General features: G+C 41.0%; 1 protein-coding gene across 4 annotated transcripts in view; it reads left to right on the top strand.

Annotated features, from left to right (window-relative positions):
- Positions 1–19,497, top strand: part of SNCAIP (synuclein alpha interacting protein) — a 155,415-nt gene that overhangs the window by 85,236 nt on the left and 50,682 nt on the right. For 3 of the 4 annotated variants that reach the window (XM_060091888.1, XM_060091886.1, XM_060091887.1), the window contains exon 3: positions 10,092–10,164. In XM_060091888.1, the coding sequence (XP_059947871.1) occupies positions 10,092–10,164 (73 nt within the window). Of the gene's footprint in view, positions 1–10,091; positions 10,165–19,497 lie in introns of those variants that run through there. The other variant, XM_060091889.1, reaches the window with a different exon arrangement.

The raw sequence follows: 19,497 nt of genomic DNA on the forward strand, positions 1-19,497 counted from the left end.
CACTATCCCCAACTGTCATTGAAACAATTGCAAAGTGCTTTTTGGAAGTAAGGGAGTTGGTATATAGTGTAAATAAATAAAATGAAAACAAGCTAGGAGAACTTAAGCAAGTCTCTTAATTTTATTGTTCCTCAACTTTTCCATCTGTAAAATGATAATAATCCATCTCTACCTAGCATCCTGGATTTTATGGAGAAGATATGAAAATTTATATATATGTAAACACACACACATATTTATATACAGACACAAATACATGTATATGTATATGCGCATCTGTATACAAATACCTACATGTACATATAAACATGTACAGGTAAATAGACACACACACATATGTGCACACACACATAAATAGAATTAAGTGCAATGCTATATTCCTCAGCACAGGAAATTTTGTTGCCTTTCTGTGTCACCATGACTGCAGCTTTGGTGAAAGTTGACATTTTTAGAAATTGCATAGCCTATGTTTTGTGCAAATCAAATGAGATCAAGATAAATAAGTGTCCTTCCACTTTATTATCCCTTTTGACCCAAGCCCTTGCAACCCAGAGTAATAGCACAGACTTATGTGGATTCATTTTCCTAAGGTGCTTAAATCACTGGTAGAAAAATAAATTCTTACAGCAAATAAATCTCACTCTCAGTGAGTTACATTTTCCCATCCCACAGACTGGGCATCACTTGCACTAAAATACCTGACCCCCTCTGTTTTGTGTGCACTACCTTTTGCTCAAGTCATTCCACTAACACTTCCCAGATTTCATTACATTCTGACCAAGAGCTGCTTCACAGCAGTGGGAGACCTTGAGAAAGGGTGTGTAGGGCTTATCACGTGGACTTAGGCGCTGAGTTAGGGAGGGTAAAGAATACAGCTTTTGTTCCAGTTTTAGGTGTGAAAAAGACTAGAAAGATATTCAAGGTGCAGAGAACCTGGCTTGCCCCTCCTCTCTAGCAAGGGATCGGTCTAAGATCCTATTATCCTTTCCTCTTTGCTTCCTAGAATGTGACCAAGACATTTAGCTGGCCTCTGATTGCCTCCATCCCTTCTTGGCTGTCCCCGTCAATCAGCCCTGCCCTTCCAAGCCATCACCGTGCTTACTTTAAACTTACTTATATTTAAACTTTTCTTAGTGCTTCTCAGTAGGATCTAGTTTCATCAGCTTCTCAAAATGACCCAACATTTTTCAGTATTCTTTTTGCAATATCTTGTATTCAAGTCTCAATTACCTCTCATTGGTCCCCTCTCCAGCCTCCCCACTATCCAAAACCTCACACTTGTTCGAATATTATATTCGAACCATTTTCTTAATACCTGCCAGGAAAGGAATTAGGAATAATTTAATCCAGGCAAAATGAATTGTAAATTCATGTCCCATAACTACTGTTAGAGTCCAGGTCTAGAACCCAGGTCCTCAGACTCCGAATCTTGGACCTGACTGATATCTCTACCTGAGGTGGTAGAGAGCAACCTTATGCATAGAGTGATTTCCAAGAAGAATGAGCAGCTGCCAGATTTTTTAATTTGCTGTTATCTCACTCTGCAGGTAGCCCTGAACGTTCTCATCTTGCCCAATAGTCATGGCATTTATTAGATTGACTATGCAGGTTATTTATGCAAACTATTTACCATTTATGGACAACTAGATTTTATGTCAGTCTACTCAACAGGCCTGTATAAACATTTACAGTGCACCAGGCATGGTTCTAGGCTTGGCGTGAATGACACAGACTTGTTCTGTGCTCTCACAGAGTTTACAATACCCTATGATAACAATTGAGCATATTATGAAATGCCAGATTAACTTAATAGTAGGTTACATTTAATCACAATATCAAACTCCATTCTTGACAGTCAGTCTTTATATTTTGGTAGTGATTAATTATTGGCTCACAATTAAAACCAGGCAATCATTGAGGTCAAACAAGATGTAAAGCCAGCCATCTGCCTTACTGTGAGATAACTTTCTTTTCTAAGTCTTTTGTAATTTGTAATTTTTGCCTCAATAGTTACCATTATTTTGGCTTCATTTCTAAATGCTCATTTTTGATACTTTTTAATTAAATGATAATAGTAACTAACATTTATTGAACACATACTATGCATCAGACACTATTCCTGATGTTTTACATTATTAGCTCAAAATCTTCACAGCCACATTCTGATGTAGATACCATGAGTACCTGTCTACAGATGAAGAAACTGATGATAGACAGAGATGGACTAACTAAGTTTAATTAGCTAGAAAATGGTGAAGCCAGGCTATAACGTGCAGTTTAGCTCTGGAATCCATGTATATAACCACTGTGTTGAAAATGACTTCTGCCCAGTCCCTTGGTCACCTGTGGCCACCCTCATTCACCCCCATCTTTTCCCATCCATGACCACTTCTCACAGCAGGTGAGGATCATTCAACACTCTGCTCTCATCACCTTCACCAATGTGGATCTTAATCTTTTGCCTGACTACACATATTAGCATTACAACAGAGTCATTCCTGGCATACTCTTAATATGGTCAGAACGAATTACTGAATGTTCCCAAATACCAACCACAAGCAATGTTTTAGCATAAAAGAATTTGATGATTATTAATTTTTTAAGTACCTCTTAGAACATAGGATAAAAACAAGGAAGAAGAGCAAAAATCAAATGCATTTGAAAAGAGGATTATTCATAATAATTTTCTTTAATAGAGCCTGAATGGTGGAAAGAAATATATTTAAATCAGACTGGGATACTTATATGAACATGTAGATCACCAATATCTGTACTATGTAGAGGTGGCAGTTGAGACTGTGGGAGTCCATAAGGTCACCTGTGAAACATGGAATGTGGAAAGGGAAGGATGTTCCAAGGAAGGAACTGTGCAGATGTATGTCCTATGAGGTGGGAGGAAAAAGAGGCTTCTACAAAAGAGACTGGAAAGGAGTTTTCAAAGATACAGGAGGAAAACTAAGGGAGATTAAAAAGAGGGGGAGGGATGATTTAAAGAATTTAAGAAAGGAAGTGGTCCAGAGTGAGAGGTAGGTCATTAGAAAGAGAAGGGTTTGAAAAGTGCCACTGGATTTTCCAGTTAAAACTCTTTGGTGGCCATAATAAGAGCAGTGCCTGTGGTGATAGCACAGATGGCGGGTCGTCGTGGCTGGAAGAGTGAATGCAGAGGTGAGGAAATGGAGACAAGAACCAAGGCAGTTCTTTCAAAACAGATGGCTGTGAACCCAAGAGCAGGAAACTCCACCCACGGCCAACTGAGGAGGCAGCGTGTCTTCAGGTGGCAGGGGTGCTTCTTTAATTTTATGGGATCAGAGGAGAGAGCTGAGGTTGAGAGAGTAGCCGAAGACAAGAAGAGGGGACGATGGCAGAGCATGAGTCTGAGATGGGAGAGGAGGAGATCTGAGCACAAGCTGCGAGCTAGCGTGATGAAGGCGTGCCCTGTGAGTACCACATCCTCAGAGAAGGGAAAACAGAGCCTGATCTGTTAGGGAGGGCATGAAGTCAGGACACCCCTTCCTGAATTGGGAGGTCAGGCCATTGGAGAGGAGGTCACAATTTTAGGAGAGTATTGTGCTTCTGAAAAACTCACTTCAGCTGCGTGTCTTTGCTTTCACTACGAGCTTTGCGTGTACACATTTCTGTCATTTTATTGTGTGACTGTGGAGAGACCTGCTTGAATTTTGGAAAGCTACGTGAGAAACAATGAATTTTAGTATAGCTGTTCGGATGACTGGCCTAATTGTTTCTTTTGGAAACTTAATGCGACCTTAGTTGTTTAAAAGTCTCTAGCTTGAAAAGGTGTTGGGATTTTAGTTCTTTCATTTTCTGTGGCTCATGACCATTTGAGTAATGCCTGCTTATTCACCCAACTGGCTGCACTTTTCAGGAGCAAGGGCCAAAGCTTTTCAGTCCCGAATAGTATGTAGGGTGGTCAGAGATCCCCAAAGCCCAATGTAGAAATCACAGTCTGTTATTATGAATCCCACGCATGTTCAAACTATTTTGCATGGCAGAGTGACAACATTGATGTAAGCTGGGACGTGTAGGACTGTCTTACGTCATAGCAACTCTGTGTAGTTTGTGAAGCTAAGTTTCAATGTCTGTTCTTGGCCGTGGGTTCTCTTGGATGAGGAAAGACCAAAGAGGCCAAATAAGGTGCTGAGACAGGCTGGCTGTCCTTCCTTTTTTCCTTTCCAGTCCGAACCTGGCTCACCTCTTCCTGCCTCATCAGTTCTCACATCTTGATATACTGAGCTGCAAATCATGAGAGGCACGAAGATGAGGAACACACATGAAAAATGAGTTAGAGAGAAGAGACCAGAACATTTAACATCGTTTTACAGCTTGCAAATTGACTTCACTTGCATTATCTCTTATGATTATCTGTGTTTTCTAGATAAAGAAACTGAGCCCCAAAGATAGGAAATGATTTATTTGTCCAGAACTACAGAGTTAATAAATGTCAGAAGTAGGACTCAAATCCAGAGCTTCTGGCTCCAAATCCATTGTCTTTATACAAAAAGCTAAGGCATCAGCCAGCATTCATGCTGTTAATATATGAGAACTGTTTATTCTTTTAAATATAACGTGATTACATTGCTAGACTGGTAGTTATGGAATTTTCTAAGAAGATGAGTGCTTTATAAATATTAAGTACTACCATTATTAGTATTTTTATTGCCACCCAAATCATGGGCTACATAGGAGAATTCATTTCATTCAGTTCAACAAGTACCTAGTTTCTTTGGTGAATAAAATATTGTCCACACCCTCAGGAAGCAGAGAAAGAAATTATGTAAACATATAGATGAAATGTCACATGATGGATTCTTTAATGGACCTATGCCCAAGATAAAGAATTAAAGAGCAGTGGTTCTTGAACTTCGCTGTGCATCAGAATCACCTGAACGGTTTGTGAAAACACAGATTGCTGGGCCCTGCCCTTAAAGTTTCTTGGATGGAGCCCAAGAATATGAATTCCTAACAAAGTGCTTAGATGGTGTTAATGCCACTGGTCTGGACACCACACTTTGGAAGCTGAGATAAGTTCCATCCGGGAGACTCAGAGAAGATACAGTGGGGGAGCCACAAGAAATTTACGGTCACTAAAGTAGCCTGAGGATGGAAAAATGTCATGGAGAAGTAGAGAAGAGGAGTTACAAGGAAGCACAAGGAAATTGTTGGAATTGATAGATAGGTTCATTATATTGATTGTGATAATTTTATAGGTGTATACTATGCTGACACATTAAACTGTACACTTTAACTATGTGAAGTTTCTTTAAAGTTTATCCATTATACTTGGATAAAGATTTTTAAATAGATGAAGAACAGCAGATTCAAAAAAAAAAAGAAGAAGAAGACCATGGGGAGAGATGTCTGAGCTCGTGGAGGGCTGCACGTGCCATGCTAAGGCATGTGGCCTTTCTCCTACAGGCAGTGCAGAGCCACTGAAAGATCTGAAATAGAGAAGCACCCTAGTCAAATTTGCATTTTAGAAAGCTAATTAATTTTAGAGCAAGTATGGAAGCGTGGAAGAAATTGCCACTTACGACCTAAATATGAAAGAACTCCTTTGACCGTCTATAATATTATGCCCAGGGATTAATCAGATGTGTGTACAGCTTAGTATTTCAGTCGAATAGTTAATAAGTCATTGTGTGCCATGCATCTGTACAAGTCAAGGATATCATCCTTTCCATTAGGCATTTGTGGGAGCCAGCACAGCCCAAGGGAACAACAGCACAGCCCAAGGGAGCAACACCTTGCCTTGTCTTTCACAAGGCAAGGTGCTTCTTTATCAAGGGCAGAAAAGAGTCTTTCTCTTTCTGACTTACTTCACTTAGCATGATAATCTCTAGTTGCATCCATCTAAAATGTGACACAAATGAACCTATCTATGAAACAGAAACAGAATCATGGACCTAGGGAACAGACTGGTGGTTGCCAAGGGGATGGGGGGTGGGAGAGGGAGGGAGTGGGAGTTTGGGGTTAGCAGATGAAAACTGGTGTATAGAGAATGGATAAACAACAAGGTCCTACTGTACAGCACAGGGAACTGTATTCAGTATCCTGTGATAAACCATAATGGAAAAGAATATGATAGCACAGGGAACTCTACTCAATGCTCTGTGGTGACCTAAATGGGAAGGAAATCCAAGGAAGAGGGGATATATGTATATGTGTGGCGATTCACTTTGCTACACAGCAAAAACTAACACAACATTGTAAGCAAGTATACTCCAATTAAAAAAAAAAAAAAGAGGAAAATTTAGACACAGATACCCAGGGAAAATGCCATGTGATGATAGAGGCATAGATTGGACTGGTGTGTCTACAAGTCAAGGAAAACCAAGGATTGCTGACAACCACCCAAAGCTAGAAGAGGCAAGGAAACCTTCTTCCCTAGTGCCCTCAGAGGGAGAATGGCCCTACAGACACTTTGACTTTGGAGTTCTAGCCTCCAGAATTGTGAGGGAATAAATTTCTTTTCTCTTAAAAAAAAAAAGGGATATGAAAAAGAATGTGTGTGTGTGTGTGTGTGTGTGTGTGTGTATAACTGAGTCACTTTGCTGTAAGCAGTAATTAACACAACATTGTAAATCAACTATATTTCAATCAAAAAATTTAATTAATTAATTAAAAAAAAAAAGAAGAGGTCAGTAAGGGCTGAAGCAATCAGCCAGGGTTTCACGGAAAGTGCAGAACTCAAGCTGGCCTTGCAGAGCAGTGGCATTTGCTTGGCCGGAGGAAGGCATTGCAGGCAAGGAGGCCCCCGGAGTAAAGGAACTGAAGGGGAACTGAGCTTTGAGTGCACAGGGACATTGAAGAAGCGGAGACAACTCTTCAACCTTTGGCAGGGGCTTTTCTTGAGGCATGATGGAGGAGTGGAAAAGAAGTTTGGATCAAAAAGGGCGTTTCCACTGAAAGATGTTTAGAAAAAGAATAAATTAGACAGCAACATAGAGGTAGGAAATATAATACTTCTCAGCCATCTGCAAGCCCCTCTCCTCTCTTATCACCCAAGGATAATAGGAATCAAGGGAACAGAATATAAAGGCTTGGGTTGGGATCAAGAGACAGGGAAGGTTCGTGGGTCTTTGGTTCTGTTAGGGCGAAAATAACAGTAGTTGCTACCCTGGGAGCTGGCCATTGTCCTGAGAACGCAGTCAGTGGGCTGGCGACCTAACAGCTCCTTATAAAAGGCCATCTGTCCTGTGAACTGGGATGAAAGCCTGGGAAGTCTTCCCTTTCAGCTCCCAGATGGTATCACAATGCACTTGTGAAAGAGGCTTCCTGGGTCATTTGCTTATTCCCAGATTTGCAGATATGAAAATTTTTTTGCGTGTTCGTTTTGTGAATTGTGTGTTTCCACTGTATCGATTCATATCACAACTTAACCATCTATACAGCACTCCCTTAAGCTTTATCTTCTACGCAAAGAGCAGTGTACTTGCTGAAAGAAATCTACAAATTGATTTTTTTTCTTGTGTGTCCTTGTAAAGAATGGTAGATTTGTTCACAGTGTAGACTGGAGTCATTGCTGAATTTGACATTCCACATACCCTTACAGTTATCCAAAACTTTGATTTTCTGGCCTACACATCATCTTTTTCTTAGATTATTATATTTTTTATTTCCCTGACCAGGAGCAGCACCTGACTTTTTCTTCAATGGCATTATTCCCAAATTACTAACATGAATGCCCGCACAAAAGTGGCTTTCTGTGTGACCATGGATCAAGAGGTAGAGCTGCCAGGTGTGATGCAGGTTGAGGCAGCGGATGGGGCTCAGCCAGGCTAGTCTCTGCCTGGAGCTCAGTCCCTACACCAACCAGGCAGCCTGGGTTGTTCAAATTTAAACCTCATCAAATTAAAAGTGATTGCATACTGTGGACCTTTTTTTTTTTTGTGGTATGCGGGCCCCTCACTGTTTTGGCTTCTCCCGTTGCGGAGCACAGGCTCCTGACGCGCAGGCTCAGCGGCCATTGCTCACGGGCCCAGCCGCTCCGCGGCATGTGGGACCTTCCCGGACCGGGGCACGAACCCGTGTCCCCCGCATCAGCAGATGGACTCTCAACCACACTGCACCACCAGGGAAGCCCCATACTGTGGACCTTTGAGGTCACATTGGAGGAGCTGAAGATGAAGCTAATAAATTGTAGATTGTGACATGTCTGACTTTGGGGTGGGAGGTGACAGTTAGGATGCATGTGGCTGGAAATGCAGATAGCAGCATACCTGGTTTAGTTAAATACATATCATTAAAGCCCACTGAGCAACTTATTGAACTTATCATTAACTATATTTAAGCACAATCAATCTGAAATTTCCTCTTTCTAAAATTTTGCCTTGGAAGAAAAGGAAAAAAAAAAAAGGGAATGAGGGCAAGACTTTGCCAAAGGGTGCTTTCATGGGGCACATGGCAACCAAAACAAAAGGCCCAATTTTAATTGAATTACAAACTGTGTAATTATTTAACCTGTACCAGCTGGTCTCAAGAAGCTACCAGATTTCCTCAGAGAGTTTGTACTTGGCCAGAAACATAAGGTAACTTACTAGGAACAAGAAAAATGCCTTCTATACCTATGTTACCCGCCCCCCACTCCCAAAGAGCATAATATAAAAGGGGAATAAAATCCTTGGAGTTCATTTTTGGCTTAAGAGGCAGTCCTCCCGCCCTCGAGTATGTGAATGGGTTTTGCTAAAGCACCTGTAGTCTCTGAGGAATGGCTGACATAAACAGGATGTTATTGCATCAGACAGGTAAGAGTAATTTCTCTAATTAGTCATCTGAGATTTCATTTTTCACTTGGAAGTACTGGAAATTTAATTTGTTTGTGATGTGCAATTGGCGAACTGACAGTAGCTCCAACTGCGCCTCCCTCTGTCTTGCTGTCCTGATGCTGTGTGGAAAGCACGGGGGTGGGGCATGTGGGACTGTCTCAATGTAGACACTTCGCTTCATCTGTCAACATCAAGCTAACTAAAGCGCCTTCGTATTGACAAATGTGCCCTAATTACACATTCCTCACTTGTAATGCTAGAATAATCCTAATGAGTTTCCCATGATCATTTTTCTTTTAGATTAGATGTTTTTTCTCAATCCCCCTTCCAGTTTTGCAACAGTGAAGTCATTCAGAATCCATGCTCATTTACATAAGAGCATTGTTTCATAAAAGTACAGAGCAAACTATTTTTAGAAAGCTGTATTTTATGAGTTAACGTATGATTGAAGACAGGACCTGACTTGGCCTTTGATTAAAGACAGAGTTCATCCTATTTATTTTGTTTTAAAACACCCTTCTCCAAAGAAAGCTTGATTGGGATCAAACTTCGTCCCCATACATCATAGCTATTGATTTTACATTTGTTGTCGCTCTGTTGATTTTATGCCCCTTTATGTCATAATTTGTAATTTGTTAGCCTGATAGCCGGCCCCTGAGTTGGTGCTGGGACTGAGCCTGCAAGGTGGTTTCTTTCAATTCAGACGAATCTATCCATGAAACAGATGAGCTTTCAAACACAGAACAATGCTCTTCTCACTTTTCATAGAATTATCCTGGTATTTCCCATGGAGATGACAGTAAAATTTGTGGCAAGTAGCAACATTAGGGACATTTCTGTAGTCCAGGAGATATAGCTCCTGGCTGCCCTGGATGCTGCAGGAAGCTGGGTGCTCCTCCTCTTGGCTTTTTTTTTTTTTTTTTTTCCACACATAGATTCACTCTTAGGATTCAGAATGCAAATATTATGGCCATCTTCTGGAAAGTGTCAAGGACAGAAAATCCTTCCATCTTCTACAAGTAGCAGAAGAGATAGAATGTCTGCTGGATACACCCCACCTTATTTGTTAAAGGACTATCCGGCCCTCTTTTTAATCTGCATCTACTTACATGCTTATAGGTAGAGTCTGGGATGCTGCCAGATCACCAAGCAGCCCATTTAGGGTAAAATTAGATAGACTTTCTAGAGATATATGTTGTACTCAAGTATCACTTCTTGTGTTTTGATTTTCTGGCCAATTGAGTGAATGTAATGCTCTTATTCTAAATTGCTACTTTACACTTTTTCCTCCTCTGGCTTCCCATTCAGTATTCAGTCACGTCACTCAAGACCATCCCGGAACTGTGCCGAAGATGTGATTCGCAAAATGAAGACAGATCAGGTAAGTTTTGCTCCCCACCTCTTCTCCTTATCCTGCCTTTTAGAGTGCGGGGGGACTCCTCCTGGCATCCCTTCCCCCTCACATTGGTTGCTCCTGCTTTCTGTTTTCTTTTTCTTTTATGGCTTCTCCACTTACCCCCGACCCTCAACAAACAGATGTTAGGTCATCCTCCAAAGACTAACCGGACAGGGAGGCCCTAATGAGGACTCAGCTGTTTACAAATAAATGTAGGCAATCATCGCGGCAGCTCCAAACCACAGTATACGCAGCAATTTACTGCAAACCCGAGAAACCATTGGTGACAAAACATAATGATGCAGGCGCCAATGAAAAAATGTTGGATGCATTTACTACCCATATGGCAAGGACCAGCTCGGGGTATGGTGCTTTGCCAAAGTCTGAAACCCTATCAGGGATGCGACATGATAGAATCTGCAGTAAGACATACTGTAACAGTTAAGATTAAAGCAAAGCTTTGGAGTTTAATAGTGTAAACTAAACAGAGAATTATGGCGTGTAGATGAAAACCAGCTGGCTGACCTTTTCTCCCTGCACACCCCCGACCCTTGATAAAAAAAGTACATTCAGGGTTGTTTTTCCCCCTGTAAATCAAATTAAACCTCTCTGCTTTTCTCTCTGTGATGGGCAAAAAATGAAAATAAAAAGGATATTGATGGGAATGATACCATAGCATTAAACTGTGAAATGATGTTTATTATTTTTCCAAGTAATTACTCTAAGGCATCACCATTAACCTTGCCAAAGCTGGACCTCTGATAGTAACTAGAATCCTGAGAACCACGGATGATGGAAGACTTAAGATAACCCTAGAATTATGTGTATTGTGTTTGAAAATAAATAGATCGGCCTTACCTATGCAGCTGCTAGAACCCTAGGCCTTTCGAACTGAAAGGACTGTACAAAGCTAATGTACTTTTCTCTTGGGCCGTTTGTTTTCTTTTAACATTTTGTTTAGATGAGATGGGGAAAATAATTAGTCTATCTAGGTTTGTTTATCTGTGTGTTTTTTTTTTTTTTTTTGTATGAGTGAAAGTAATGATTCAATGTTTGGGTCAGAAACATCACAGAAGATAGTTTGAAGTTCAAATAAAAGTTTTCATTTACCTCCATTTAAAAAACATTTTTCTTATTTCAAATGCACTCAAGTATCTATGGGGTTAACAGAGGCTTTGGCCGTAAGGCTTATCAGGATGTGCCTCCTTAAAAGGCATCACCAGGTTCAAAGTTAAACCTCTGTGATCAGTGACAAGGGCAGCAGACACAGTGGATGGGCCCAGGGCCTCAGAGTCGGAAGGCTTCCATCTGAGTCAGCATTCAGACATCTATCGGTTATACGACCCTGAGCCTGTGACTCATTATCTATAAAATAAAAAAGAAACTTGTTCTGCCAATGTTGCAAGGCTACCGTTAGGATCAAAATTAGGTGATGTATCCGAAGGTACTTTGTAGATACAAGATTTTCTTTCTCCTTTTTTTTTTTTTTTTAATTGGAGATGGGGCAAGAGAGAAGACATAACAGCAAACACTTCAGTAGCGCTTACTGTGCTAGGTATTGCTGTAAGCCCTTTACTCGTATTAACTCAATTAATCCTAAAATCCTTGTGAGCTAAGTATTGTACTATTAAGATGTTTATATTATATAGATGGGCAAACTGAGGCACAGGGTAGAGAAGTAAATTATCTCGCCCAGAGTCACACAGCAGTTACGTCACAGAGCTGGGATCCAAACCCCAGGAAGTTTGCCTCTGGAGTCTGTTGTTTTATCCATTACATATACTGTCATATAGCTAGACTTAGGGATAGTAATTTAATTTTAAGATATTTTCCTTTTAAAACTTTAAAAGCTAGCATTTTCCCTCACTGACGAAGTAGAAAATTTCTTTTCTCTGTTAAATAGCTTCTCTTGCTTACCAAGTTAAGTGAATTAACCGAAGCTTTTAAAAAGAAGTTTCCTGGGGCTGGTTTATTCCATTTTCTCCAGGTCTTGTGACTTGTAGTCACTTCCACAGTAGGTGATGTTAGACATTTCTTCTGTGGTTGAGAAGGATGCCAATTTCAAGTTCAGAAGCCTTTAAACTCACCCAGAGCAAATATCCAGTGCTCAAGGTAATCACCAATAATTAGACCTGACAGGAAATGGATATATGAGGGAAAGACTCAGTCCTCTTTAATGGAATCACATGTACACCTCCAATCTCATGGACCATTTGGAGGTTGGTAAACCACTTTCTAATAGAGCAAGAGGGATCCTAGAAAAAGAAACACATGAAAAATCAATCTCTCCAAAGCACCGCTGTAGAATTATCTGTGAGCTGCTTTGAAAGAGATCTCAACATGATAAAGTTTCCACCCTCCATTTCTGAAAGAATTGAGGCAATCTCAGTTAGTTTCATGGGCATGCAGATGTGGAAATAACCCTCCACCCCCAACACATCCCCTTAGTCTTTCCTGTTTCAACAACCTAGGAGGAGTTCGCTCCAGGAGCACTTGCATAATTTCCATCTTTATGGTAGTCTTTTCGAACAGGTGGTGGCAGAAGACACATTGGCTTCTGAGAAGGGTCCACATCTTCTTCTGGATGGGGCACCCTCTGGGGGAACTTTTCCCTAAACCTCCTGTGACTTAGAACATATTCCACCAGATAAAGATGTGTCTCTTTACCTTTCTAAAGTTTGTTAGGCACTTTCTGTTTTGTGTAGGTTGTCAGATGTTAACACCCAACCTGTACTAACATGTCTTTGACTAGATAGATGTTCTTAGACCCAGTTGTTCTTTTATTTATTCATTCCTCAAATAACTTTTGTGTTTTCTGTCCTATGCACTGAAGACAGGGTAACAAGCAAGGTGTAGACAAGGCCCTGTTCTCAACAGCACTTACATTCTGTGGGGTGACAGACAAAAGGCAGGCAAATGAAGACATAAACCAGATTTTCCCAGGCATTGATAAGAGGTGACATGACGCATGTGATAGAGTAACTTACAGTGGATGGGGAGGGAGGGGCGTTTGGGGGATCAGGGAGCATTCTTAGGGCCCAGCCATGGGAAAGCCAGTGAAGAACAGTGAAGGCAGAGGAACTAGCAAGCGCAGCGCCCCTGAGTCAGAAATGAGCTTAGCATGGATGAGGAAGAAAAGGAAAACCAATGTGGCTGCATGGGGCAATCAAAATGAGGATGAGGCCAGGGATCCAGTCAGGGTCAGACTCTACAGGGCCCTGAGGGTCATGGTATGCAGAGTTCAGATTTTTCTCTAAATTCTGTGAAGAGCGCTGACAGCAGGATCCCAATATTTCTAAAATCCCATTACCTGGAAAGAAGCCGAAAATCATAACTCTCAGTAGAAGAAGGGATCCTAAAAATCATCTAGTTTAAGAGGGAAAGAAAGTGAGAAAGTGCAAATAATAAAAGCAGAAGTGTACGGTGTTGACAGGGGATGGATGTGTGCAAAGGGTATACAGGTGTTCTTTGTACTGTTTTCATTCTTTCAACTATCCTATAAATTTAAATGAAAATGTTTTAATTATAAGTGAATTTTTAAAGGTCAATAATAATAATAATGTAGTCCAAAGTCCATCAGATCTTGGAGTGACTATTATTATCCTGATGGGGTCATCAGCCTGTACTTTGTCACGTGAGTGACAGGGAGCTCACAGTCTCACAAAGCTGCCTATTCATAAAGGTTAATTTTTGTTCAGCCAAAATCAGTGTCCCTCAAATGTCCATCCCTTACACCTGGCTTTTTCCTAGGGATCCTTAGAGAAGGACAGTTCCTCCTGGGCAGGGGTACCACTAACTGTTTGGAGATGGCAGTCACCCTTGGTTTTGTCTTCTCCAAACTAAAATTTCCCTCCACGGTTTTGAGCGTATCCTGCTCATGGTTCTTGCTTTCTTGCGGCTGTTGCATTTACCAGCTTCCCTCTTAAAAGTGGCGCACCCAGAGCTCCACCCAAGGTTGCTCCCCATATGGTCAGATCAGAACCTGTCAACCACACAGATCAACCTCAGGACTTACCACACACCTTTCCTGCCTTTGCTCTTGGGCTACAAAGACAAGACTGGTGCCTCCCCTTCCTGCCTGTTATTTTTAAAGTGTTCTGAGAGGAACAGGAGGGCAAATGAGCCCAGATGTTGGCCCTTGGGAGCCTCTCTATGAGACATAGAGCCTAGGGCTCACCCACTTCATCCCTGGGCCCTGGGTCAGCTCCACAGTGGGCTCTGAGAAAGGCAGATGGCAGGGTGTTTTGTCAGAGGCCTGGGGCAGCATTCCTGCACCTTCCACTCACTCACCAACGCCCACGAGTCTGCCCTGGGAGTGCCCTTCCTTTAGCCGAAAGCACGGATTCCTATTAAAATCTGTATTTCCCCTGACAAGGATAATATTTTAAACTCTTTGCCATCAATTACACTACACTATGCCTAAACTGAATTTTTGTGAGAAAAAGAAGTTTTGAAAAGAAGTGTGGAGGACTTGCAGATACCATAGGAAGGCAGCAGAGAGGGGAAGAACTAGGAATTAGAAGCTTGAGAACAAACTTTGCTGGTGCTTAGATCTGCACAGGTGCTACTGAGATCTCCCAGTTATTTCTTAGGTGCTCAGCGTACCAGGCATTAGGCCAGGTCTTCTGTGCACAGCTTATTTGTCCTCAAAATAATTCTCTGAGGGAGGACCATTATTATACCCATTTTATGGATGAGGAAACTGAGGCCCACAGAAGGCAAATAATTTGTCCAGAGTTCTGCATTTGAAACCAGTTCTGCTGACCACAGAGTCCCTATGAAGTTGAACAACTGAAGAGCAGTTGTAGTCCGAGGAACCATGCGCGGCTAGTGGAATGGGGCAAGGATTAGCATTAGGGAAGTTACGGGTGAAAAACTTACACCTCTAAAAGGGTGTTATTTATGAAATGTTGGCATGTTTTCTCTGCTTAATCCCTGCTCCTCATGTAGGAAAGGGGGACAGCACAAGGCAGGGCATGTTAACTCTGCTCTATATTTTCTCCGTATGAGGACTAAATACGTATGAGGACTAATACTAAATCGACATATGGTATTCAAATCAAACATATTCAATTTCATTGACTTCGAGCTTCTATTAATTAATTGGACATTCAGATACACATTTGTTTCAATTCATGGTGCTTTAAATGTCTTGTGATTCTTTCAAAATATGTATCTGCTCAGCTCATTGTATAACTTTCTTATGAAAGAAAGCATATAAATATTAATACAGCTTTGCATCTAAGAACTTAGATGTGTTGAGGTTGGGAAACTCAGATATGTAACAGTAATAAATGGCCCTGGAGTGTGTTCGAGAAGAGATCCTGAAGGGTTTTCAATACCTAAATAGTAGAGAAGATCACTTGTCTGACAGTGAGTAAAGGAAAATCATACTTTTTAAACTCAGTATCTGGTAAAAGCTCTTTTGGATGTATATTTAGAAACATTGCAGATTTGCTATATTTTTAGCCCTGTGCCTGCAAATTTTGTGATAAACCCTGAAAATGTATGGTTTTCTAAGATTTTCAAGGATTTTGGCCAACACCGAAAATAATACATTGACATGAAATTTATCCTATTGACACTGCTGTGACATAGCTGAAGATGCTAAATATACAAACCTCCTGTTTCCAATTTTATTAAGGTTTCATGCTAAAAGCATGAAAGTTGGTATAGCAGTTTAAATTAATCCATTTCACATGATCTAATATAAAATGGACTCAAAGATTCAGGAAACACATTTGCTAAGATCTCAATCAAGAAAATGAACACCTCACCCTGATGCAGCAAAGAATCTAACATTTATGACAAAAATCTATTTAACTATAGTAAAAATTTACATACAGTAAAGCATGTAGATGAGAATGTTAGTCAAATAATTATTTTTGCTTTTTCTTTAACAAAATTATAATTATAAAGGTGACATAATTCATTTTTTTTAAATAGTAAGTAAAAACTACAATTAACCATGCTACCAAAACAAAATTGCTGTATTTCTTTCTAGTATTTTTTTCATGAGGCATATGTTTTGTACGGTTGTCATCATAACACAAGGGCAAATTTTTTTTTAAACATCTTTATTGGAGTATAATTGCTTTACAATGGTGTGTTAGTTTCTGCTGTATAACAAAGTGAATCAGCTATACATATACATATATCCCCATATCCCCACCCTCTTGCGTCTCCCTCTCACCCTCCCCATCCCACCCCTCTAGGTGGTCACAAAGCACCAAGCTGATCTCCCTGCGCTACGCGGCTGCTTCCCACTAGCTATCTGTTTTACATTTGGTAGTGTATATATGTCCACGCCACTCTCTCACTTCTTTCCTGCTTACCCTTCCCCCTCCCCATGTCCTCAAGTCCATTCTCTACAACTGCGTCTTTATTCCTATCCTGCCCCTAGGTTCTTCATAACCACTTTTTTTTTCTTAGATTCCATATATATGTGTTAGCATACGGTATTTGTTTTTCTCCTTCTGACTTACTTCACTCTGTATGACAGACTCTAGGTCCATCTGCCTCACAAATAACTCGATTTTGTTTTTATGGCTGAATAATATTCCATTGTATATATGTGCCACATCTTCTTTATCCATTCATCTGTTGATGGACACTTAGGTAGCTTCCATGTCCTGGCTATTGTAAATAGAGCTGCAATGAACATTGTGGTGCATGACTTTTTGAATTATGGTTTTCTCAGGGTGTATGCCCAGTAGTGGGATTGCAGGGTCATAGGGTAGTTCTATTTTTCATTTTCATAAAGGCAGTTTTATCCACTGCTTTTTTCTGCCATTGCAGAATGTGTACGGCCAACACCTTGAATGAACTACAGAACTTAGGAAAGCAGAGCCACCCCCTCTGTCTGCTTTAAATCCATTAACACTTTGCTTAAGTCTCTGAAAGAAAGGATATGAAGTCAATGCGGGGAAAGATAGGAGCAGGGGGTGATAGAAAAATTAAAAATAAAACTCTAGTAGTGTCAAAAATAATGTAAAGGCCTGGCAGTGGCAGAGCTTAAACACACTGCATCTTTGTCCCCTCTTCTCTCCTTGAACATTTCTTCTTTTTTTTTTTAACATCATTATTGGAGTATAACTGCTTTACAATGGTGTGTTAGCTTCTGCTTTATAACAAAGTGAATCAGTCATACATATACATATGTTCCCATATCTCTTCCCTCTTGCGTCTCCCTCCCTCCTACCCACCCTATCCCACCCCTCTAGGTGGTCACAAAGCACGAGCTGATCTAAGTCCCCTAGCTCCCTGACTTTCTAGAAGGTTGTAGAGTTAACAAAGTCAGGAATGAGGCAGTACTAGAGGAAGAGAAAACTCTGGGAAAGAGACCCAGTCTCGTTTCCCATGTTTAGGTTTTACTGGACTCTAAGAAACATACCTCCCCCCTCAAAACTGGTGGGGAGATCTCTTGGTAGAAATGAGTTCAAGGGAATAGGCAAAAGGAAAGATGAGAACTCAGAAGTAGAGAGAAAAGCATCGTGGAGGCAGGAAGGGGAAGAAATGAAGCACAGGAACAAGGAAAAACTGGTACAGAAGCAAAGTGCCTTTCACCTTGTGGGACCCCGCAGTGACTTCCTTCTCAGAAGTCAATCCTGTCATTAGGAGGAAGTGGTTTTCCCTGCCCCATGTTCCCAATCAAGGCAACAGTAGGATTGGGGAGAGGGAGGGTTATTACTGGTTTTGGATTTTCATAGAGTCTCTGAGAGCACCCCACTTCCTGCTGAAAGTGTATCCTTTTTCTTTTGTCTCCCAGTGGGCAATTTCTTCCCATTTAAAATGAGCGTGCTTTGTCCACATACCTTCTTTGCCCTGACTCTTCCCCTAAAAAAAAAAATCCTAAAAAACTCAAGTAATAGAAACAGAATCCTAGAATCTCATAGTTGAAGGATCCTCGGAGAGAGTAAAGAATCATCTCCAAAAGTCCAGACCCTTCTGTGGCATCGATTGCTCAGGCCCTTGCATCTCACAGTGCACTCCGAGACTGGAACCAGCACCACCAGCATCACTGGGAAGCCTGTTAGAAATGCAGACCCTGAGGCCTTACTCCAGACTCCAGAATCAGAATCTGTATCTTGACAAGCTCTCCAGGTGACTCATTTGTGTATATTTGAGTTTGAGAAGTGCTGACTTAGGCCACGTTTGGTGCTAATCCAACGTCCTGATGAGGTATCATGTCACTCTGTGCTCAGAATCAAGCAATAGTTCCCCAAGATGGTTCTCAAGATACACAGTGGGAAACTCTCTTAGTGGGAAACTCTTATGTGGTTGGTCTTCAAGCACTCTTCTCCTGGATCAGCAAGCTTCCTCGCATGCCACTCTCCTCCTGCCTTCTACCTGCCAGTCTCATCAAGGGACCTGCTTCACTTCCTCAAATGTGCTGTGTTCTTTCACGTGACACGTCCTTCCTTCTCTCCTTTCGCCTCCAAGGTCACCTCCTCACAGCCCTTCACCCTACTCCCGCGACCACCGCTGTTCAGTAGAAATGTAGTGTACGCCATTTCCATAATTTAAACTTCTTCTAGTAGTCATATTAAAAAATATAAGTATATGAGATTAATTTAATAATACCTTATATTTATCCCAATAAATCAAAACTATTATCACTTTGATATGTACCACCAGCCACAGTTTAAGTGCCTAATAGCCACAGGTGTCTAGTGGCTCCTATTTGGACAGTGCAAGCCTAGATTATATTAGAACCCCTCTCCCAACTTACTATATTATCTCCCAACTCCCTGTACTTTTCCACCTCTTTAAATATCTGTTTTAAAAATTATTGGTAATGTAGTTTAATATCAGTTTTCTCTAGTAGACTAAATAAAATCTCTTTTGGGTAATTTTGTTCATTATGGTATCTCCAGTGCCTACTGCTGTTGCTACATATACACCTGAGGTAGGATGGATGATTGAATGTGTAAAGAGGTGAAAAGGAAGCCAACTTCTTTGGGTTTTGTATCATAATTGAGCTTTGGGACAGCTGCTTTGTTTCTCTTCATTTGGTTTGACACTTTGATATTCTCTGGATATTTGATTCCTCTTTTATCTGAACCATACAAACACTCTCTAATTATTTCCTGTCTTAAAAAACGAGCAAACAATACTGCTCTGGTGGCTCCACCCTAATTCTCTGCTCCTTTTTCTTCCCACCCCAGGCCCCACTTATAGCCAACATGCTTTAGAGAGTTAACGGAACCTCGATCTATAGTCCTCCACCTCCTGTTCACCTTAAATATCTCCAGTATGGCTTCCACCTCTTTTGGGAAGGTCACAACTTCCAGTTGGTCAAATCCATTGACACTGATG

Source organism: Mesoplodon densirostris, chromosome 3 (genome assembly GCF_025265405.1).
Source record: "Mesoplodon densirostris isolate mMesDen1 chromosome 3, mMesDen1 primary haplotype, whole genome shotgun sequence".
NCBI classification, from domain to species: domain Eukaryota; kingdom Metazoa; phylum Chordata; class Mammalia; order Artiodactyla; family Ziphiidae; genus Mesoplodon; species Mesoplodon densirostris.